We start from the raw sequence: 25,044 nt of genomic DNA on the forward strand, positions 1-25,044 counted from the left end.
AATAAGCTCTTCACATATCCTGGCTAGCTAGGAAGCTATTCCAAGAGGGCCCTACAGAAAGTTAAAGCTGGTACAGACTTGAAAACTGCCTGAACATGAATGTGCCCCTCACTCCACTAATAGCTCCATCAGCACAGATTTCTTTAAACCTCTGATCAATCAACGAATAACCATCAAGTTATACAGACACAGAGTAATCCCTAGCAGAGAAATCAGCAGCCAGACACCATGAGGGACAGACCATATATTAAGGCCAAAACATAATTAAAAATAAATAAAAATAACCAGGAAATAAAAAAATAATCAGAATCCAGAACTGCTAAAAATATCATTTTTTAAAAATCGATTTTTGACAAAAAATTATATAATCCATAATGAAAGAAAAAGCAGTCAATAGAAAATGTCTCTGAATAGGTCAAGATATAGGATTTAGCAGACAAAAGACTTTAAAACAGCTATTATAAATATATCAAAGAATAAAAGGAAATGTTTAAAGAATTAAAGGAAAATGTAATGGCAATGATATAATAATGTTTCAGTACATAAAGAGAAACTATTTACAACATAAAAATTATAGACTTTCTTTTTTTTTTTTTTTTTAAATTATAGACTTTCAAAGTACAATAACCAAAATTTACATAGGCCCAAGAGAAGATCTGAGGAGGGCAAAGTATGAATCAATGAATGTGAAGATAGATCAATACAAATATCCATACTGAAAAATACAGAGAACAAGAGGTAGAAAAAAATAAATGAACAAACCTCACAAATCTGTAGGACAGCAAAGGTTTTAACATACATGTAATAGAAATCCTAGAAGGTGAGGAGAAAGACAAAGGGCAAAGAAAAAATATTCAAAGAAATAAAGGTTGAAAATCCAATTGGATGGAAAACACTACCCCACAGATCCAAAAGTTCAAATAATACCAACTAGAATAAACACAAAGAGATCCATACCTAGACACATCATACTCAAGTTTTTGAAAGACAAAGAGAAAATATTAAAAGCAGGAGAAAAATGACTAATCGTGTACAAGGAAAGAGCAATAGGATTCATGATGAGTTCTTATCAGAAATAGGTTAGAAGGCAATGGAATGATATATTCAGAGAGTGCTAAAAGAAAAAAGAAACAAACCTGTTAACAAAAATTTTCTATCCAAAACATTATTCTCCAAAAACAAAGGTAGATAGACATTCCCAAATAAACAACAGCTGAGAATGTTTGTTGCAAGCAGAAATACTTAATGATGCCCTTCAGGGTAAAAGGAAATGACATTAGAAAATACTCAAATTGACAGGAAGAAATGAAGAATACCGGAAATGGTAAAAATAAAAGTAAAAGACTTTACAAATACATACTTTTCTGTCTTCTCTTAATTTCTTAAAAGGACTTAAATTGTATGAAATTGCATTGCTGGGATTACAGAAAGATACACGTAATATATATGAAAATAATAATAGAGATGGAGAAGAAATTGAGCTATTATGGATCAAAATAACTACATTTTACTAGAATTAAGTCAGTACTATCTTGAAGTAGACTGTGATAAGGTAAAATGTGCATTATAACTCCTAAATCATTAAGAAAATATCTTTTAAAAATTTAGTTAAAAAACAAAGAAGAATTAAAATGGGACCTAACAAATATTTAACACTAAAGATATAAAAGAGAGACACAACAAAAAATATAAGACATATAGAAAACAAATAGCACAATGGAAGATGTAAATCCAACCATAACAATTATTACACATTGGATGTGAATGGAATAAAGACACATCAAAAGGAAGAAATTATCAGACTGGATTAAAAAAAGCAAGGTCCAACTATACACCATCTACAAAAGCCAGATTTAAGCTATAAATAGGTTGAAAGTAAAAGAAAAAGATATACCATGCAAATAGTAACCATAAAACAGTGGAGTATCTAAATCAGTATCAGACAAAAAGGAATTTAAGAGAAAAAAAATAGTATTTATGACAAAAAAGACATTTCATAATAATAAAAGGGCCAATACATCTGAGATTAAATAATTATAAATGTATATGCACTTAACAAGACAGCACCCAACATACTAAAACAAAAAAGAAAGAATTGAAAGGAAAACTAGATAATTCAACAATTATAGTTGAAGACTTCAATATTCCCCCTCTCAATAGTTCATGAAAAAACTAGACAAATACTCAGCAAATATAGAGAAAATTTGAATAATACCATTAAAATTTGACATTTATAAAACACAGCACCTACCATCATCAAAATATTTAGTGTTTTCAAGCACACATGGAAATTCCCATACTAAGCATATGCTAAATAATCTATTAATCTGAAAGGACTAAAAATCATTCAAAATATGTTCTCTGATCACAGCAGTATTAAATTAAAAATCAACAACAAAAAATCTGGAAATCCCCAAATATTTGGATTTAAATCACAAAGAAATCGAAAGGGCAATTAGAAAATGTTTTGAACTGAATATAGAAACACCTATAAGAAATCAACATTTATGAAATGTAGATAAAGCAGAGCTTAGAGGGAAATTTGTAGATTTAAACACCTATATTAGAAAAGAAGAAAGGTCTCAAAGGGTATTTTAAGCTTCCACCTTAAGAAACTCAACAAAGAAGATCACATTAAGCCAAAACCAAACAGCAGATCAGAGCAAAATTCAATGAAACAGAAAACAGAAAAACAATAGAAGAAATGAATAACCAAAAATTTTACTGATAAACCATAAGCTAGACTGATGGAACATTAAAACTCACAAAAACATAACAAAACAAAATAAAATAGAGAAGATACTAATTACCCATATCAAAAATGAAAAGACAACATCATCACTGACACTAGAGAAATTTTAAAAATTATAAGGGAATACTATAAAACTTTATTTTGATTATATAACTTAGATGAACTGGACAAATTCATAGAAGGACACGTTACTGAAACTAACTCAAGAAGAAATAGAAAATCTGAAAAGATCTATGAACAAATTAAAGTGTTGAATTAGTAATAAAATTTTTTCCCACAAAGAAAAGCACATGTCCATATGGTTTCATTAGGGGATTCTATGAAACATCCAAAGATATAATACCAATCCTACATAAACTTTTACAGAATATAGAGGAGGATGTGACACTTTCCAATTTATCCTATAATGTCCAATACCAAAACAAGACAAAACTGGACAAAGATTAAAAGAAAATTACAGGGTAGCCCAAGTGGCTCAGCGGTTTAGCACCACATTCAGCCCAGGGCCTGATCCTGGAGACCCAAGATCAAGTCCCACGTCAGGTTCCCTGCATGGAGCCTGCTTCTCCCTCTGTCTGTGTCTCTGCCTCTCTCTTTCTCTCTCTCTCTCTGTCTCTCATGAATAAATAATTAAAATCTTAAAAGAAAATACAGACTAATATCCACTACAATGCAAATATCCTTTTCGAATTATTAATAAACCTAATCCAGCAGTATATAAAAAGGATTATATACCATGACCATGTAGGATTTATCCCAGGATGGTTCAGCATTGAAAACCAATTAATGAAATATACTTTATTAATAAAAGACAAAACTATGTAATCATGTGAATAAATGAGGAAGCAGCATTCCATAAAATTCAACACCTGTCATAAAAGCTTTCAACAAACTAGGAGGGAACTTCATCAAGCTGATAAAGGGCATGTGTGTGGGGGGGCATGCTATAGCTTATTATATCATATATAATGGTGAAAGATGGAGGGTTTTCCCCCTAAGACTGGGAATAAGGCAAGGATGTCTGCACTCACCACTTCTATGCAATTTTGTATTAGAAGTTCTAGCCAGTGCAATAAGGTAAGAAAAAAGGCAGATAGATTGATAAGAAAGAAAGCTATCTTTATTTGCAGATGACTTGATTCTATTTGTAGAAAATTCTAAGGAATCTACAAAGAAATTACTAGAACTAATAAATGAGTTTATTAACATCATAGGATGTAAGATTAATATACAAAAATCAATAACATTTTAATATACTAGGGACAAACAATCCAAACATAAAAGAAACTACTCCATTCACAACAGTATTAACAGAAATAAAATATTTAAAAATCAATTTTAATAAGACTTCCTCACTAAAAAATAGAAAATACTGCATAGAAATTAAAGAACATCTATCTATAAAATGGAGAAATATTTCATCTGCATGGATCATAACATTCAATATTGTTAAAATAGCAATTCTTTACAAATTAATCTATAGATTGAGAAAATCCCAGACTTTTTCTTTTTTTTTAAGAAACTGATAGCTGATGCTAAAACCTGGATTTAAAAAGTGCAGTAAAGGGCACCTGAGTGGCTCAGTTGGTTAAGCATCTGCCTTCAGCTCAGGTCATGATCCCAGGGTTCTGGGATCGAGTTCCGCATCAGGGTCCTTGCTCAGCGGGGAGCCTCCTTCTCTCTCTCCTCCCCACTCATGATCTCTCTATCTCTGTCTCTCTCTCTCTCAAATAAAATCTTTAAAAAAACTGTATAACTTTATGAAGGGGAAAAAAAAAACTTCACTCTGTACCTCACCTTATATACAAAACAGCCCAAAAAAGGGATTTTTAGATGAAAGCTGAGAAATACCATGAGGATCAAACAAAATGTAATTGTGAGCTACATCTGAGTTACAGACAACCAGTTTGCTATCCCTGGACAAGATGTTCGGGAGAGGACGGCTGATTTTGGTACACTGTGGGGGAAGGGCTAAAGATAATCTTGTCAAACATTCAACCTGCCATGGAAGTCAGGGTCAGGAGGCATGTAAGTATAAATTAAGGAAACTAAATCCTGTGAATATCCCTTGGATAAGCATAACACTGAAAAGGATAATCATTCTCCTATTAAGAACCACTAAGGTCTCAGCAAGAATCAGTGTCATCACATCAAAAGCAAGGATACATCCATCAGATTCTTTGGGACCAGGATTAAACCATGAAACCATGTAGCAGTGGCAAAAATCAATCGAAGCTAAAAATGAGACCATTAGCTTGTATACTAATCAAAATACTTATCTCTTTCCTCATTTACACTTTGAAAGGAAGATTAGCCTCTCTGTAATGAGTAAACTTCAAAAGTTTAGCAATACGTGAAGGGGGCTGGAAGGAGACACAAAGAAAAGAGCTACTTACTTAGCAGTCCTGTTAATATGAACAGAAGAGTGCAAGTGATTAATCTGAATATTTAAAGGATGAAACATTACTTGTATCCTAGTGGGCCATACTGATTATACAACTAGTGAAAAACAGAGTTAAAAACAGCCATTATTTTAGGACTTTGCAAGTAATATTCAATCCTTCAGAGAATATATCACTCCATTTTCAATCTATTAGATCTTTTGGATGGCATCTTATTTCCAAAGTTCTCTTTCTAGCCTGTTGGTCTTCTTGGTCCTCATAATATACATGTTGTCTCAGCATCTAACAGGAAACCTAAGATACAAACCTTTGCTATAGAAGCCAGAGACCTGTTTTTCCAACGCAAATTTAGAAAGATTTCACAAAATAGCTACCAAAAGCATGAGCTCTGGAGCCAGACTGCCTAGGTTCAAATTTCTTCCTTTCGATATGTTACCTTGAAGAAATTACTGTCCCTTAATGTGCTTTAGATTATAGTCTGTTGATTACCAAGGAATATCTAATGATAATGCTCTATTCAGTAACTAAAACATATCTCTCAGACCATTTGCTATTAATAATTGACCAATTTTGAAAAGTGGAAAATTTTTATAAACACTAATAATAAAGGAGAAAATAAAGCATGTTTGATGTGCCAGAAAATTACACTAGGGAATTTGAATGTCTTCTCTGAATACTGAAGCAAATTTAACTCCAAAAGGATATATTACTTGTATATCTGGGGTGCAATTAATTTAATACAAAAGCCTTAAAACAGTCATAACAGTTTTCTAAATTTTCCTATAAAATATAAAAATAATGCATTCAAAGATTTAGCTACAAAGATGTTTATCACAGTGTTTTTAAATATAATAGCAAAAATTAAAAGCAATCTAGATGGTCAGTGTTCAGTTGAATAAATTGTGGTGCATCCTTACAACTGAATGCAAAATAAGCCATCTAAAAAGATACTGTGGAACATGTTGAGCAAAAATGTTATGAAATATTGTATACTAAAAGATCCAAATTGGGATCCCTGGGTGGCGCAGCGGTTTGGCGCCTGCCTTTGGCCCAGGGCGCGATCCTGGAGACCCGGGATCGAATCCCACATCGGGCTCCCGGTGCATGGAGCCTGCTTCTCCCTCTGCCTGTGTCTCTGCCTCTCTCTCTCTCTCTCTGTGACTATCATAAATAAATAAAAATTAAAAAAAAAATAAAAAAAATAAAAGATCCAAATTTAGGGGCTGGTGGAAATTTATTTATGCAAAAAACAGACTATATATACAAAAGATGATAGCAGTGGTTATCTTTTGGTGGGATTGTGTGATTTTTTAAATATTTTTCTCTGTTTTTTTCTAAGGTTTGCAAATTTTCCCCAATGAAGGTATGTTATTTGGTAATCAAGTTAAAATAGTCCTAGGGAAAAAGTGTTTCTCAAACTTTGACATACATATGAATCAGCTAGGTAATTCTGTTAAAATGCAGATTCTGACTCAGTTTTGATAGGGCCTGAGAGTCTTCTTTTCTAACAGGCTTCGCAGTGATGCTAATGCTATTGGATTGGCAACAGACTTTGTGTAGCACATTACCTAGAATATATACTTAATCTTCCTTCTCTAACGATGTAGTATGTAGTATGTAGCCATGTAGTATGGCTATTCTTGTAAAACACAAGCAAATAAAAGCTACTCTTTATGTTATTACACTTGATATACTATTTGGGATTACTAAATAGCCCATGGAAACATTTTCTAATTTTAAATTATTTAATATCCCAATTGGTTGAATATAAGGTCTGCTGAGTATTCAAATTCTTATAAGCAATCACGATAAAAATACATAGATAACACTGAAGAGTTTAGTGCCTCTGGAATGTCGTATTTTCTAGGTTTCAGGTCAGCATTTTACTGATTTTGGTTAATGACCATAAGGCCTTTGAAATAAATTGCAAAGATCATAATAGAACAAATTAGAGAAAGCTTGTTAGTTTAAGACCATAGTGATATTTAATGGAAATCTAATAAAAAAAAAACTCAGTGTTTATTGAGAACTGTGCTGGCAATAGCAAAAATAAATGGAAAAATTTATGCCCGCTAGCAGTTCAAAGCCAAATAGCGGAGGTAGGTAACTTAAGGACTAATGTAATATAACTTTAAATCTATAAAATAAACCATAACTGAAGTGGACATAAGATGATAGGAGAATACAGGAAGCAATTATGAATTCTAATTGAATGAAAAACAGTAAAGGAATGCTTTGGTGATTTTGTTAGAGATAATATTTGAACAGAGTCTGAAAATACGAGCAGATCTCACCACTGGTAGAGGTAAGGAAAAGGAATCCCAGGTAGAAGAACCATCTTAAATTAGCACTATTATTGTAAAGGGAATCCAGTGTCTGACTAGATTTGCCATGGTCATGTAGTGACCAAAAGTCTTAGTTGTAATTACCTGCCCAGCTCAAATAGAAAATGTATAGTATCCAAAAAACCTCTCCTTTCAGTTGAATAAGCAAGTTAACTTTTATTATGCTTGTTAAAATTAAAATTCTTTAGGTGCTTTTAACAAAGATTGAATATATATTATGTTCCACTTTTAAAAACTAGATTAGCCCCCCCATTACTGTTCAAAATTCTGAATATATAATAGATTTCAAAAATCAGATCCATAGACTACCTTTGTAGACAGTATCTTACTATGTCTTTTAAGTAAATCCTAAATTTTCATATTTTCACATACTTTGTGTTATTTATTTTCTTATAATAAATATCTTTTCCTCCTTCTGAGTCTCTAGGCTCAATTCATTCTTTATATTCTTGAAGGTCTCATCTCCCCTTAATGTTAATTTCTTCTTACACTAAGTTCCCATAGTAACAGTACATATTTTTAAGTAACCATGTCATTATACCTTAAATATTATGTTCTTCATGTTTGCTCTTCCTACTCTTGTTTTTGAGGTTAAGTACTAGATCTTATTTTTCCCAGAGCTCATTTATAGACAATGATACAGTAAATTTTCAAAAAGCATTTACCAAATGAATAAAAATCGATTACCTCCAAGAAGCTTATAGAATAGCTGCTGATGGAAAATGTAGATAGAAGGATAATGTGGAAGGTCTTCTAGCTTAGAAGTTACAATGGCATAGATTCAGTGGCCTAAGAAATAAACATGAAAGGGGTACCTGGGTGGCTCAGTCACTTAAGCGTCTGACTCTTGAATTCATAGCTTGATCTCAAGGTCATGAGATTGAACCCAGCATTGAGCTCCATGCTCTCAGTATGGAGTCTGCTTGAGATTCTATCTCTCTTTCACTCTCTCTCTCTCCCTGTCCCTCCCTATCCCTCTCTAAAATAAATGAATAAATCTCTAAGAAAAAAAAAGAAATAAACGAAAGTGAATTGTCTTAAAGATTGTATGAGCTTCGGAAAGGTAAAACTGGCAGATAAAGTAATCTGATAAAACACATTAGCTATCTAATTCTATTTGAAGAAACCCATATATAAAATCACTTATTTGTTTAATATGATATTTAAATCTAAGATTCACTCATATGGATTTATATTGACCAGAAAACTAGCCTGCCAATTCATGGGAAAGGAGAATAAGAAAAGTGTTTGAAGGTATTCACCTATTCAATCCTTAAAATGTTGTTATTAGATATTCATTAAGTGTATAAAGTCCAATATTTAAAACATGAAAACTTCAATCCAGTTCAGCATTATAAATTCGATATACTATTTATGATCAAAGGATGATTTAAAAGCTAACCATAACACATTTGCTACAAAGAGAATTCAATGAATGTCAATACTCCCATTCATTCTAAGAACAAAAAGCAGAATTTCTCCATGTTTTTCTTTTGAACTTCATGTACTTATATGTGGATGGAATCAACTGTTAAATATTTATGTTATCAAACAGGAATTCCTGTTAGTAGTAAAAGACAAAACACAGTTAAGGCACCTGGAAACTACTATGTGGCTTTTATTCTGTATTTCTTCCTATATTTACTGTCATTAGAGAAGAAATTTTGATTAAAACTTGTTACATTTCATAAATGCCTAAATTGGCAATTAATTCTTACTCAATAGTTCACAAATCTAATTTTTAAAGTATTATATGTATTTTTCTGTGCTTAGTTGACTTCTTAAAATAGCACTTTTGGAACAAGCATACTCAGAGTGTTTATTATCAGGAGATAGTACATTCCTTTTTCTTGTCAAACAAGTCATACAAGTAGAATGCTTTAAGTAGCTTTGAAGAATGTGGTTTTCAGAAAAACTGCATATAGTCAAAACTCCTGCAACTCAATCTGTAAATGAGAATTTGTGTTTTCACCACAAAAATAAACCCTGGAATTCTGAAATGATAAGATTCCCGTTTCTGTTGTATCAGTGTTTTTTCTCCTCTGTAGCAACACATTCCACAGTAGAAAACTAAAGCTTGTGTGTACTATGCTCATCATTATGTAAATAAAATTATTGTGTCTATTCTGATATTTTGAGGATATGAAAGAGAAGAGGGTAGAAGAATACTTGATTAAAGAACATTCAGTTACTCTATTTCTTTTATTATGCCTATTTTTGCAGGGCTACAAGTCCTGCACCTAATTTTACTTGTGTTACAATTCTACTATTTATACTACTTTGTGACATCACAATAAAGAAAAATGTTAACAGCATTTTATCAAGTTTGTTTTTTTCTAAAAGAAATCATGCTCATGATGTTATCTTCGATTCTAGGTTTTGAAGTGTGTTTCAAAAAACATCACAGGCCCCATACATTTAAAAAATGGTGAGAGTATACTTCAAACATAACTTTTAATTACTACAAGCCTGTGATATTCATTCATTTGAGATACACTTACTAAACAAACACCCACTATTTGAAGCAGTAGGTACTAGTGAAACAGAAACTAATTCAGTACTGTCCTCATTCTTCATTGAATGCTTAATTAAAAGGTCTTCAAATTGCATGAAAAAGATTTCCAAAGGGACCTAGGAGAATGTAATTCAACAGAATAGGACAAGTAGAATGAATAACAAACTTCCGTTGTATGTTTAATTTTAATAATGTAGTATTATTGCCAATATTTAACAGTTCATTTACTTGAAGATAATTGAGATTCCTCACCTATCAACCTGCTAAACAGTAAGGATTAATTATTAATTACAATCAAATTATTCTGTAAGTAAGAAAAACTCTAATATATAGGTTCTTTACTGTCTCCTTTAAACAGCTCAAAGAAGATAAACAAATTCTGATGCAGTAAATAAATAATTCAAATAAGCTTTTATAGAACCATGAAGGAGTAAAGTTTGTAAACCATTCTTGGTTTATCTATTTAAACTTAGTTTTAAACTGCTATGGAATATATAAACAGAAAAAGGCAAAATCTAGTGCTATTTGATTATCAAACTCACCAAAAAGGGCAAAGGTACCAAGGGTAATTCTATTGTTCCTTTAATCACAATGACAAAAATACCTTGGGGAGGGTCCAAGGTGAGATGTGGAATGGAGGCACTGGTATTGTTTACGCGTGAAATTTATCTATTAAGTGCATGTCACCAAAAATGGTTACATATCACTATTTTAGCAAAGCAGCAAGTCCAAACATTTTAACATGCCTGGAAAGAATGTGATGTATGCATAAACAACTTTTTCCTCTTCTAACTGGAATTATAAATAACATAAAATTATAAAAGTTTTTGATATTTATAATGTCATAAATATAAGATTTCACATAGAATAGTTATACTATACCATCATAATCGAAATCCTGCTTGTAAAACTGAAGTAACTTTTACACAGGCATTTAAAAATAAATAATGGTAAACAGAACTTTAATTATAAATTCAAGAGTCTTCTCTTTTAAATCTTAAGGCTTATAAAATCCAAAATTAAAAAAAAACTAAAAAATAATTCTAAAATTTAGGCTTTTCACTTTTATAGAAGAACAAAAACAAACAAAAAAACAGTAACATACACTAGAAATAAAGAATTCTATAGAAAATTTCCTACTTGTATGTGACTAATGGTCACATATAAAACAAAACAATGAACTACACAATTCAGTTCAACTTATAATCAAGTTTCTGTGAAATTTTGCAACTTCATCCTGCAAAATGTCCTTGTGCAAATCATATAAGACAAACACTGTTCTTTATGTTTGATTCTAAAACTCCAATTAGTATTTTAGCCTCTAGTCAAAATGTATCATTAAAAAAAAAAAAAAACTTACTTGATCTGTCCCATAAAGCAGTATGTTCAGAGAAATGAAGGCTGTCATTTTCCAGAGTTGTTTTCTGATCATGTGAAGTACCTTTAGAATGTCTATGAAATAATCGGCTAGCAAAACCTTCCAATTTCTGAAGAGCAGTTGTACCTGTATACTGGTTACAGGATAGTTCTTTATAAGCTGCCATTCATGTGCATTTACACTTTACTTAAAGTAACTGAAAATATTTCCAGAAGGAGCTCAACAAGTTCTTACACAGAAGCTAAGAGCTATGCATTTGTCAAACTTCCTGTTTGCAGGGTATTCAAACCACTACTGCTGTTCTGTTTCCTGTTAATATAAAACAGTACATTACTGAGCCTTTCTTAGCAAACTCTTCATCTCAGCTAGAGATGGGGATTTTAAAGACTTGCAATATCAGCCTAAAAGGTTTTATGCTTATGAGTGTTTAATATTAATATATAGGCTAATGAGAACATTAAAGATAAGACTTTATATATACATAGACTAAGAAAAAACTTTCTAAAAAAGAAAACTAGTTAAACATGTATTACAACCTTATGCAAACAATTCAAGGCCAAGCCACTCTCCAAATATAATATTTTAAAAAGGCTGTGTTTTTTTGCAGGAGACTAAATGACACACAGATTTTGTGAATTCTATTAAGCAGTTAACTTTTCTGAAAATTTGTATAAAATAGATATTAAAGTTCTCACAAAAAAACTTTATAACATGTTTTAACTGAGAAAAATCTGAACTAGCACTTAAAAAAAGAACTGAATGTTGCTAACTCATTGACTTAAGTCGAATATATACAGGAACTACAAAAATGTGAGTACTATGTGAACAGTATGAGAGTACTGCTTATCAAACAGAGTCTGCTGACAAGTGCTTATCAGCAGTATATTTAAAGACATTCTAAAATATGAAAAAAGGAACAAAATATGAGATTTATAATTATATAAAATCAGCCACAGCAAGACATTTCAACTGAGAAAAAAAATTCCTTCTACTTTACTAAAACATGTTAATTTTTAAACTTAACACTGAGTACTACTGCTTCCCTGATCCCTAACTTTAGGTTTGACTTAGAAACAACTCTGATTAAAAGTAAATAAAACTTGTCACTGTCCATTTGCAGGAAAAAAAAGCAACCTGTGATATTTAATGATGATTTTGAGTATTTGCCTTTTTAACACTAATTAAAGGATGAGAAATCTATATGCTTTTTTTCTTGGGAGGGAGAGAAGGATCTACCTAAAAATATCTTAATCCAGATTTCCTGCCAACAGCTTGACAAATAGAATAGAAACAATAATAATAAATAGAATAAATCGGAACAAAAATATAATCAATTTAGGACAACACACACAATTGAGGAATGAATTTTGCCAAGTAACAGCTCATATGTGTACATTTTATTTTGTGTAATAAAATTAGTATCAATGTAACAAAATAGGCAACAGTATAATATTAAGCTTTTAAAATTTGTAGCTTTCTGTGTAAATGTGTGTGTAAGAATAATTTTTTATTAACATCTGACAGTGTTACACAAAACAAACACTGAACAAGTGTCTGCAGTCTTTAATAAACCTCTATAGATCATGGAAGGACTAAAGGGGCAGAAGTCGATGAAATTCCTTAATTCTCTGTTATGCTGTCTTGGGAGAAATTCTATTTATCCTTAAGGCTCACTCCAACTGTCACCTCTTTACTGAATTTTCCCATATATTTCCTAGAAAATAAATTGCTCTCTCCCTTTTCTTTCTTCTTTTTCTTTTCTTTTCTTTTCTTTTCCTTTTTCTTTTCTTTTCTTTTTTCTTTTTTCTTTTCTTTTTTCTTTTCTTTTCTTTTCTTTTCCCTTCCTTCGTTCCTTCCTTCCTTCCTTTTCTTTTTAAACTTTCTTTCTTTTTTAAATTTTATTTATTTATTCACAAGAGACACAGGCAGAGGGAGAAAGGCTCCATGCAAGGGAGCCTGATGTGGGACTCCATCCTGGGTCTCCAGGATCATGCCCTGGGCTGAAGGTGGCACTAAACCACTGAGCCACCTGGGCTGCCCCAACTCTCTCCTTTTTCCACTGATTTTAAACTTTTGTGTTAAAACTTGCTGTTTATATATTTATGTCTCAAACTGAGTTACTTGAATTCATAAATGTAATGCATGTAATACATACTCAAATATGTTGAAGCATTCATTTTCAACAAATTAAAGGTCTAAGTAAAATCAAATAACATGAAAATGTTTTAATTTTATGTATGCAATATCACTGAAACTTTTTCTCTATATTCAGCTACTAAATTTTGTTCATTCTTTGGGTTTCATTTTTATATTGTGCAAATGTGAATTTCTAAGATAATTTCTTGTTTTCCCTGCTTCCAGTCCTTTCTTTCATTCATTTCTGACACTTTAACCTTCCCCAAATATTACACTCATGGTATCCCCTTACCAAATGCATTAACTAACCCTAACATTTCAGCTTCACTATATTCATTTTTAACATGTTTAACCAGGCATATTCAACATTGCTCAAGTTTAGTACAGGTATTCCAGATTCCTAACGCTAGCACTAAGATTAATTTATTTAAAACAATGCATAAGGCTTACAGCAAAGTAAGTATAGAAGGAGGAGGAACAGGAGGAAGTAAGCCTCACTAGGTGAGTGAAAACCCTACATTTGAAACCTGGACCTTTAAAAAACAAAAACAAAAAAAACTGTCTCCATTTGTTACCAAGTCCTTAAGTAGTCTCTTTGGTCTGCAGAGCAATGTTCCTATATATGGTAATGTGACCAGGAAGTTGTTGCTATGGAAGTACTTAGGCAATTTGATTATTATTAAAAAGAAGAACTCTACTGGCATCTACTGCTAGAAGGAAACAACTGCAGCTTTAACTAAAACTGAATTCCATCCTTCATAACTGAAATTAATCTTAAGAAGTATATTGCTTGTTATTCGTCCTGATGGTATTTCCAGAACTTTAATTTGTACTAAGATGTCTAGCCCTGTATTCCAAATTTTATGTAATAGCATATTTTATAATCTAGTAATTTAATTAATGTATGATAATAAAACCAGAGTAATCAACCTTGAGGTTATCAAGTCCTTAATATTCATTCTGCTTTAATTTTTGAAATTATAACAATTTGCAGAGTTGAATCGCCTTTGATTACCATAAGATACTACAAAATATTGTTTTTCCCCTCATATTTAGTAATACTGATGAAACCTTATATTTGCCAATTAGTTTATAACATATAAATTGGGAGATTCCCACTGGCTCATTAGATGTTTGTAAATGTAGGCAGGACAGGTGTTATTATCTCTACTTTAAGATGAGAAAATAAATTTATAAACATTAAGCGACTTACCCAAAGTCACTTAACTATTCTGGTTCCTAGATCCAAGCTCCTTACTGAGCAACAACAGTGATTAACAAAGGAAAGTAAAGATTTTTTCAAATGCAGTATTTTTTGAATAAGGATGGGAAAGTGGGAATAAAAGAATAGTAACAAGGTGGCATTAGTTCTTGGATATACTGTTCAGAGTCTAAGAATCTGCCATTAGAATGTTTCCATTCAGATGGTTGGTCAACTTATAGCCATGTGACTTCATTGTCTAATTTTAGGTTCACAATCATGCTGAGGCCAAGAATAACTGTGTACTTTAGAATTTCAAGGTTAAAGAAAACATAAAAGCATATTTGATACATAAAGGATGTATTTGTTCCATGTAGAGGGCAAATAATATGACCATGATCTCTGGTATTCAAATAAAGGTTTTAGGGTAATGGTTTTGCCTTTCACAAAATGTTTTAAATGGGTTCATGTCTCTTATAAATGGATTTATATCTCTTATAAATGGATTCAACCTTTTAAGATTGGCTTCTTTCATTTAGTACAGTGTAACAAAGGAGGCTCATCTTTGTTGTGTTTTAAGTTCACTCATTTTTCATTGCTGAATAGTATACCATTGCATGGATTTACCAGAATTTACATATCCATTCACAATGGAATTGCCTTTGGACCTTGTCATAAATCAATTAATAATATTTGTCTGAGTCTATTCTGAACTCTATCCTGTTCCACTGATTTGTGTGTGTGTCAGTGTTTTCATCAATATCGTACTGTGTTGGTTACTATAGGTTTCTAGTAAGTCTTAAATCTGATAGTGTAAATCTTCCAACATTTTCTTCTTTTTAATTGTTTTAACTATTAAAGTTCCTTAACTTTTCCATATGTATTTTAAGACTGTCTGTGTCTACAAAAATAGTCTGGCTGGGACTTTATTAAGATTGTGTTTACTGAAAGAAATGACATCTCAATATACAGAGTCTTTCAATCCATGATCATAGTGTATCTCTTCATTTACCTGAATCTTTGATTTCTTTCATCAGTGTTTTATACTCTTGAGCATAAGGATCCTACACATATTTTGTTAAGAGTCACACCCATATATTTTTAAATTGGAGTTATTGTAAATGGCACTTTAAAAATATTTACAATTGTTCACTGCTAGTATACAGAAGTAGGACTTATTTATAAATTTAACCTTGTATATTACAACCTTGCTAATAAGCACATTTATCAGTTTTAGGAGGTTTTTTTGGGGGGAGAGGGAGATTTCTTAGGATTTTCTATGTAAGCAATCATGTCATTTTTGAAAAAGATAGTTTTTTTTTTTTTAGATAGTTTATTTCTAGGACTTTCAGTAATAATGTTGAACAAGAGTATCAAGATGGACATCCTTGTCCTATTCCCAATCTTAGAGAGCAAGCATTTAGTTTTTCATCATTTAGTATGTGTCAGCTGTGGACATTTTTTGCAATTGCCCCGTATCAAGATAAGGAATTTCCTTTGTATTCCTAGTTAGCTGGGTATTTTTCTTTTTATATTAGAGGGATATTGAATTTTATCTAATGCTTTTACAGCATCTATTGTTATGATTATATGGTTTTACTTCTTTAGTCTGCTAATATGATAGATTACAGTTACTGATTAATTTTCAATTTTTTTTTTTTTTAATTTTCAAATATTAAACCAGTCTTGAATCCCCAGGAAAAATACCTCTTGGTCTTATTGTATTATACTATTCTTTTTATATATTGCTGGATTCACTTTACTGATACTTTTTAAGGATTTTGTATATGTTTATAAAGATACTATTTTCAAATTTTCTTTTCATTACTATTTTTGAATGATTTTGATACCAGGTTTAGGATGACCTCATAAAATGTGTTGAGAGATACTCTGTCTTCTATTTTCCCAGAGAGCCTGCAGAGAAGTGGTATCATTTTTTTCCTTATACATTTGGTGAATTTGTCAGGAAAACTATCTGGGCCAGGAAGTCTTTTTTGAAAGGCTAGAAATACCAATTTGATTTCATCAATAGATATGGTACTATTTAGTTATCTATTTCATCTCCAGTGAATAAAGGTGGTTTGTTTTTCACAAAATGACTATTTCAACTAAGTTGTCAAATTGGTTATTAGTTATTTCTAATCTCTCCTTGTAACCCTTTTAATGTCTGTGGCATCTGTAGTTATATCCTCTCTTTCGTTTCTGAAAGTGGTAATTTGCCTTCTTTCCTTTTTTGGTAAATCTGGCTAAAGGAGTCTACTTATTTTTTAACAGAACCACCTCTTATTTTATTGATTTTCTCTATCTTTCTGTTTTCAATTTTACTGATTCCACCTCTTTTTTTTCTCTTTACTTTTTGGGGGTTTATTTTGCTTTTTCTAATTTCATAATGTGAAAACTTAGTTATATTAAGATTTTCTACTTTTCTACTATAGGAACTCAACTCTATATATTTCCCTCTGAACAATGATTTAAGTGTATCTCACAAATTTTAACATACTGTATTTTCATTCTCATTCCATTAAAAATATTTTCTAATTTCCTTTAAGACTTTATCTTTGACCAAGATTATTTAGAAGTGTATCATTTAAATTTCCAAGTATTTGAGAATTTTCCCTGATATCTTTGGTTATTGATTTCTTTTCTAAAGATTTCATTTATTTATTTATTTTAGAGAGCTAGTGTGCAAGTGGCAGTAGGACCAGAGGGGAAGAGAGAGGGAGAGAATCTCAAGCTGACTCCATGAAGAGCGTGGAGCCTGATGCAAGGCCAGATCTCACATCCCAGAGATTATGAACTGAGCTGAAACCAACAGTTGGAGGCTTAGCCGACTGAGCCACCCAGGCACTCCTGTTTCTGATTTTTAATAAATTATTTCATGGTCAGAGAACATGATTTTTAATTCTTTTAAACTTTTTAAGTGTTGTCTTAAATGGTCTTTGACAGTGAACGTTCCAGAAAGATTTGAAAAGAGTGTTTTCTATAGTTGTTAAGTATATGATAAATATCAATTAGACCGATTTGACTGATGGTGTTCCAATCTTCTATATTTCAAAGTTTTGGTTTAATTGTTCTATAGATTACTGAGAGATTACAGACGTCTTCAACTTTGTAGATTTTTCTATTTCTCTTTTCAGTTTTATTAACTTTGCTTCATGTGTTTTGAAGCTCTGTTATCAGGTTCATATAAATTTAGAATTGTTCTTTTTACTGAATGGACACTTTTAGCATTATAAACGTCCCTGCTTAATCTTGAAGTCAACTTTTTATAATACTAATACACTAAACACAAATTTCACTGAATAGTGTTTGTATGGTATATCTTTCCTCCTATTCTTTTGCTTTTAAACACTATATCAGTAAAGTTGACTTATTACAAAACATAGCTGAGTCTTGTTTAAATCATTTACATTTGCTGTAATTATTAATATAATTGGCTTTCGGTCTATTATTTCATCATTTCTTTTCTGTTTGTTCCCTATTTGCTAAGAAAGCTTTAATGAATATAACTGACATACAATAAACTGAAAATTATGAAGTACAGAATTTGATGTTTTGATAAATAAATGCAACTGTGAAACCATGACCCTCTTCATAATCTTTCCTCCTTTCCATTCCAAATCCCCAGCAATTTTATACTTTCTGACAATACAGATAATTTGCATTTTAAGACCTATATAAAATGGAACTTTTTGTTAAAATAAACTTTTAATTTTAGAACAGTTTTGAACTTACTGAAAAATTGCAAAGATAGTACAGGGTTGCCATATACCCAAGACCCAGTTTCCTTTTTTTTTTTTTTTTAAGATTTTATTTATTTACTCAGAGACAGAGAGAGAGAGAGGCAGAGACACAGGAAGAGGGAAAAGCAGGCTCCATGCAGGGAGTTCAATGCAGGACTTGATCCCCGGACTCCAGGATCACGCCCTGGGCCAAAGGCAGGCGCTAAACTGCTGAGCCACTCAGGGATCCCCTTAAAACCCAGTTTCCAACTATTATTAACATCTAACCAAAGTCCATAGTTTATTAAGATTTCCTTAGCTTTAACCTAATATTCTTTTCCTGTTCCAGGATCCTATTCCAGATACATTACATTTAGAATTTGTGCCTCCTTTGGCTCCTCTTGGCTTTGATAACTCATATCTTCCTTAGACTCTGTCTCAGATTTTCCTTGTTTTGATGACCTTGACAATTTTGAGGAGTATTGGTCAGGTATGTGGTAGAGTGTTCCTCATTTAGTATTTGTGGGTTTTCTTTGTTTTTCACGATTAGCTGGGGTTATGGGCTACTGAGGACAATCACATCACATCAAGAATATATACTATCAACACGACTTATCACTGTGGATGCTATCCTTGATCACCTGGTTTAGGTAGTATTTTTCAAATGCCTCCACTGTAGTTACTTCCTTCCCTCTCATTCCATACTTTACTTGTTGGAATGAAGTCACTATGCCCAGTGCATGCTTAAAGAATGAGGAGTTAGACTCTAATTCCTTGGAGACAGAGTGGAATTCCTTTGCCTGGACAATGTGTTTCTTCTCTGATTTATTCAATGATTTATTTTTTTTTTAATTTTTATTTATTTATGATAGTCACAGAGAGAGAGAGAGAGAAGAGAGAGAGAGGCAGAGACACAGGCAGAGGGAGAAGCAGGCTCCATGCACCGGGAGCCCGACGTGGGATTCGATCCCGGATCTCCAGGATCACGCCTTGGGCCAAAGGCAGGCGCTAAACTGCTGCGCCACCCAGGGATCCCTCATTCAATGATTTATTTACATTCAGTATGGACTCATGGATATTTATTTTACATTTTAGGCTATAATCCAAGACTATGTTATTTAATTTGTTACTCAAATTATTCAAGCTTTGGCCATTGAAAACTTTCAATTGCCTCCTATGTCCCTTTGATATACAATCCACACTGTGCATGAGCATGTGCACACATGCATGTATGTTTGAATACTTACTTTCTAACACTACAAAATGGCCCATGCGTATTTTGTATATTTCCTGCCCCAATCCCAGAATTAGCCATTGCTCCAGGGAGCCCTAGTTCCTTTCACTGGAGAATGGTATTAGAAGCCAAGATCTGAGAACTATGTGAGCTTGTTGCTACTGGAGTATTGTTGCCTCTAGGCCTTCTCAGCTGACAGAGCAAAGAAATACATGTGTATACAAATGTGTATATACCCATTTCTGTAAATATTTCTCCATGTAATGGTCTGTGTCTATAACAAGGTAAAGATGAGTTCCTCCTGGTATCTCTAACTCTAATTCATCACTGCATGATTCATTTTACTCCCTCTACTTGCTTACTTGAAAACTCCCACTCCAACAGTGAGAAATCTGGCTTCTCCCACCCACCATTTCAGTATACACATGTGGCAATATTAGAATTGTTAACCTGGTACAATTAATAACTTTATCCCTGTGGGAAACAATTTTATCAACTAGAGTACACTACTATGCAGTTTCCTTTGCTTCTACTCTTACAGATTTCATCTATTTCCAAATTTACTTAGGTCAGTAGTTGTTGCTTTATTTTCAGTGAGGTTGTTTCATAAGTTTGTGATACAGTTAGATTGTTTTGTTACAGTCGGCATTTCACTCTGGGATCCCCCAACTTTCTAAAGAATGTTTTTAAAAATCACATATATTAAAAAAAAATTACATACATTAAGATTTACTCTGTACTGAGGCACTATGGGTTTGGACAAATGCATAATGTCATGTAACCACAATTATATTATCATACAAAATAGTTTACCACCTTTGTAAATAACCTGTGCTTCCCTGATCCTTGACACCTACTGATCTTTACCATTGCTAGAGTTTTGCCTTTTCCATGGTGTCAAAATTGGGAGTCATAACCCATGCAAACTTTTCAGACTGCTTCTACCACTTAACAATATGCATGTATTTTTGTGGTTTTAAGCTTATTTCTTTTTATCACTGAATAATAACCTCTTACATGGACATACCACAGTTTGTTCACTGATTCACCTACTGAAAGACCATGGTTGCTTCCAGTTTTGGGCAATTATGAATAGAACTGCTATAAATTTTCACGTGCAGGTTTTTGGGCGGACATAAGTTTAAAATCAGTGTAGGAAATTAAATTCTTAGGAATACGATTGCTGGAATGTATGGTAAGGCTATGTTTAGCTTTGCAAGAAATTGCCAAAATGTCTTCCAAAGTGGCTGTGCCATTTTTTATTACCACCACCAATGAACAGAGTTCTTGTTGGTCTACTTCCTTATTAGAAATTGGCAGTCAGTTTTGTTTATGTTTTAACTGTAGTCATTCCAAAATATGTATAGTAGCATCTTAATGTTATTTTAACTTGCAGTTCCCTAGTGACAATGATGTTGAGCATCTTCTCATATGCTTACTTACCATTAGGATTTTTAGTGAGATGTCTATTCAGATCTCTTGCCCACTTTTTAAATTGGATTTTTTTCTTTTTTCTTTTTTTTAAAGATTTTATTTATTTATCCATGAGAGAGAAAGAGAGGCAGAGATAGAAGAAGGCTCCATGCAGAGAGCCGACTTGGGACTTGATCCCAGGTCTCCAGGATCACACATACCCTCAGCTGAAGGTAGCACTAAACCGCTGAGCCACCCGGGCTGCCCTATTTTTTTCTTTTTTGAGATATAAGGATAGAGTGCAAGCTCCAGGGAGGAAGGGCAAAGAAGAGGGAGAGAGAAAAATCTTAAGCAGGCTCCATGCCCAGCGTGGAGCTTGATATAGGATTCCATCTCAAGACCCTGAGATCATGACCTGAGTTGAAATTAAGAGTCAGATGCTTAACCAACTGAGCCATCCAGGAGCCCCTGGTTTGTTAACTTATAATTGAGTTTTATCTGGTGGAATTCACCAGTGAATCCATTCTGGTCTTGATGCTTTTTCAGAAATTATTTCTTAATTATTAATTTTCAAATGATTCAGTTTTAATAGATACAGACCTATTCAGATTACTTATTTCTCCTTGTGTCTCCTTATTTCCTTCAAGAAATTGGCCCATTTCATAGGACCTATCAATTTGTGGGCCTAGAATTTTTCATAGCATTCAATCTTCTATTACCTTTTAATGCATAGAGGGTCTATAGTGATCATCAAGCTTTTATTTAATTTATTTTTTTTTTGATTAGGCTCCCTAGATATTTATCAATTTTATTGATTTTTGCCTATAACAAACTTGTAAAAACAATTTTTCATATTAATATCTACCATGTTTCTAATTGTTTTCTACACATTGCATGTTTTCTTCCCCCCTAATTTTCTATCTCTCCTGATTTAAACGAACATTTTATATTATTATATTTAATCTACTCTCTTAACATATCAATTATTCTTCTCGGAAAAATTTTAGTGGGTTGTTCCAGTGTTTGCAGTCTACATTTTTAAAAAATTATTATTAAGTAAGCTCTACACCCAATGTGGGGCTTGAACTTACAACCTGGAGAACAAGAGTTGCATATTCTACTGATTGAGCCAGCCAGGCACACTGCAATATATATTCTGAACTAATCTAAGTCCACCCTTAAATAGCAGTACACTGCTTCATTTGTAATGTGGTATCTTAGAGTATTTCCCCAACTCTTTCTCCTATTCCTCTGTCATTCATCTCATTTATCCATATTCCATAATCACCCAATACATTACTATTACTTTAAATAGTTGTTTTAGATCAATGATGAATAAAAAATATTTTATCTTCCCCTTTTTTCTTATCTTATGCTTTTTCCTTTCTTTATGTACATCCAAGATTCTAACCTATATAATTTTCCCTCTCCCTGAAGAACTTTTATTTTTATATAGGACAGGTCTGCCGACAATAAATACCCTTAATTTTTGTTTGTTTGAAAGAGACTTTCTCTTTCACTTTTTAAGAATAATTTCAATGGGTACAGAACTATAGGTTAGTGGCTTTTCTTCCAACTCTTAAAATATTTTACTCCACATTCTTGTTTGCTAGTGATAAGAAGGCTGTCATAATTCTGTCATAATTCCTCTAATAGGTAAGGTTTTTACCATCCCCTCCGCTTCTTTGAAGATTTTCACAGTTTTTGGTTTTCTGCAGTTTGAATATGATGTGCCTTGGTGTAGTTATTTTGATATTTATTTTGCTCGTTATTTTTAAAGCTTCCTAGGCCTGTGTTTGGTGTCTGTCATTAATTCTGTAACTTTTGCTGCCATTATTATTACTTCAAATATTTCTTCTGTTCTTTTCCTTCTCTTTCTGGTATTCCAGTTATGCATATGTTACACTTTTAAAAACTGTCGCATGGTTATTGATGTTCAGTTCTAGGTTTTTTCCCCAATTCTTTTTTCTCTTTGCATTTCAGTTGGCAGTTCCTATTCATCTATCTTCAACCTCACTGATTCTTGCCTCAGCTGCACCCATTCTGTTGATAAACTCATCAAAGGCTTTTATTTAGTGTTTTTTACTTCTAGCACTTGCTTTGATACTTCCTTAGAGTTTCTCTCTGCTTACAATACTCATGTTATCTTGCATATTGTCTACTATTTCCATTAGAGTTCTTAACTATTTTCAGTTATTTTATTTTAAGTTCCCCTATCTGATAATTCCAACATTGTAATATCTGAGTCTGGTTCTGGTGTTTTCTTGTCTTTCACACTTTTTTCTTGTCTTTAGGCATGTCTTCTAACTTGTTGGAAGTTCACCATTTGGCACTGGGAAATAGAAACAGAGCTAAATAACCATTTAACTCTGTGGATTTGTTAATCTGGCCAGGAGGGGAGCCATATTTGATGTTTGTTATAGGTGTCAGAAGCTTCAAGTTCCTCCATTATCTTTGTTTTGCGTCTCTTATTGACTCTGGGCTTCCCTTAGTACTTCTCTTTCAGAGTCCATGCCTCTTTGGGTGTATGCCATTGTTATTATACTGGATCCCTACTACGTATCTGCATATTTGCATAGTTGGTTTTTTCTTTTTTGGTTTTGGTATGAGGGTAAATTGAGGGGGAGGAAAAGCATTCTATAATTTTTTAATTAATCTCAATTTCTTATTTGGCCTGTTTCTCTGGGCTGTGACCTTCACAGGTGTTTCTCCATGATATAGCTTTCTCTTGCTCTTGAGAAAGGAAGCCTATGGGAGTGGAATATGAGGGATACCCTCCGAAACTGAGATAGGGCTCTGGTAATATCTTTTCCCTCAGAGAGTAGACCATTATTGAAGAATGCTTTGGGCACTTTTCGCAATGATTATCCTTCCTCCTCTTGCAAGATTATTACTAATAACAAAAAAGGTGCCATCATTAATATGGAATTAACTGTTTCACACCTGGCAAAATGATATATTTTCAAGTATATAAATTTTCATAATCATACTCCATATTTTTCACCCTTACACTCTCCATAATGCCTAAAATATCACATAGTAAAAATATCACTTTGAGAAGTATAACAACCTAAAAAAGTGTATAATCTTGCTTATTAAGGAATAAGATAAATTGATACAAGATACAAGGATAGTATTTTATTATTCCACATCAAAAGAGAAATAGACGTTTATTCAATATCAAGGAATGTTGCTCTTAAAATATGAAAGGTGTCAGTTCTCTGTGTCCCATACTGTATGTCAAAACACCTTGTTTAAAATTGTGTTTTTTAGCAGATGGGGTACCTACATTATGGAAATATATATATATTACATATATATTATATATAACCTACATTAATCTAAAATAGATTAGATTTTGGGCAAAACCTTTTTTTTTGCATAATGAAAAATTTTGCAAATAGTTTACTTTAAATAAAAAATTCTTGTTGAACATACATTCATCTTTAATATAATTTTATGATATAATAGGAAATAATAACTTTAATTCAAAGAATAAAATGCATTCACTGAAGTATAATCAAAACAAACCTGAAAATATCCAAACAGGAAAATAGTTAATATAGATAATTCAATGTATTATTAAAATAACTTTTCAAAAGTCAGAGTCCAACAAGGAATAAAAACTAAATTTTCTGTGTACAGCTATCAAATATAAGAAAAACAAAAAGAACACACAAAATTCTCATTTATATCATAGTTAGGCACATTAAACTAGTTCAGTAATGTATCAAGAATAAACAATTACAGCAAATGATTAATTGTTCTGAACTCATGCTGTTTACCTAATTAAATGCCAACTATTAGTAATACTAGCAGGTAAATTAACGTTATTGTTTTCTGGAAAGACAGATTTTCAAAAAATACTAATACAATTGAGTATACCTACTGAGGAGTTCCACAGTACAACATTTTTGTTCTCAATTTTTAAGGGACTAGGGAAATT

General features: G+C 32.3%; 1 protein-coding gene and 1 long non-coding RNA gene across 4 annotated transcripts in view; one reads left to right on the forward strand and one right to left on the reverse strand.

The window, feature by feature from the left end:
• LOC111096429 overlaps positions 1-17,896 on the forward strand; it is a 64,211-nt gene extending 46,315 nt beyond the window's left edge. For both annotated transcript variants that reach the window (XR_005361347.1, XR_005361348.1), the window contains one exon: positions 17,404-17,896. This is a non-coding gene — a long non-coding RNA (uncharacterized LOC111096429). The remainder of the gene's footprint in view (positions 1-17,403) is intronic.
• Positions 1-25,044, reverse strand: part of PRKACB (protein kinase cAMP-activated catalytic subunit beta) — a 113,819-nt gene that overhangs the window by 50,852 nt on the left and 37,923 nt on the right. The window contains exon 1 of one of the 2 annotated variants that reach the window (XM_038541565.1): positions 11,375-11,775. The exons of the other annotated variant lie outside the window; for it this stretch is intronic. Within the exon in view, the coding sequence (XP_038397493.1) occupies positions 11,375-11,558 (184 nt within the window). The 5' untranslated portion in view covers positions 11,559-11,775. Of the gene's footprint in view, positions 1-11,374; positions 11,776-25,044 lie in introns of those variants that run through there. 2 annotated transcript variants of the gene reach the window in all.

This window comes from Canis lupus, chromosome 6 (assembly GCF_011100685.1).
Source record: "Canis lupus familiaris isolate Mischka breed German Shepherd chromosome 6, alternate assembly UU_Cfam_GSD_1.0, whole genome shotgun sequence".
Taxonomy (NCBI): Eukaryota; Metazoa; Chordata; class Mammalia; order Carnivora; family Canidae; genus Canis; species Canis lupus.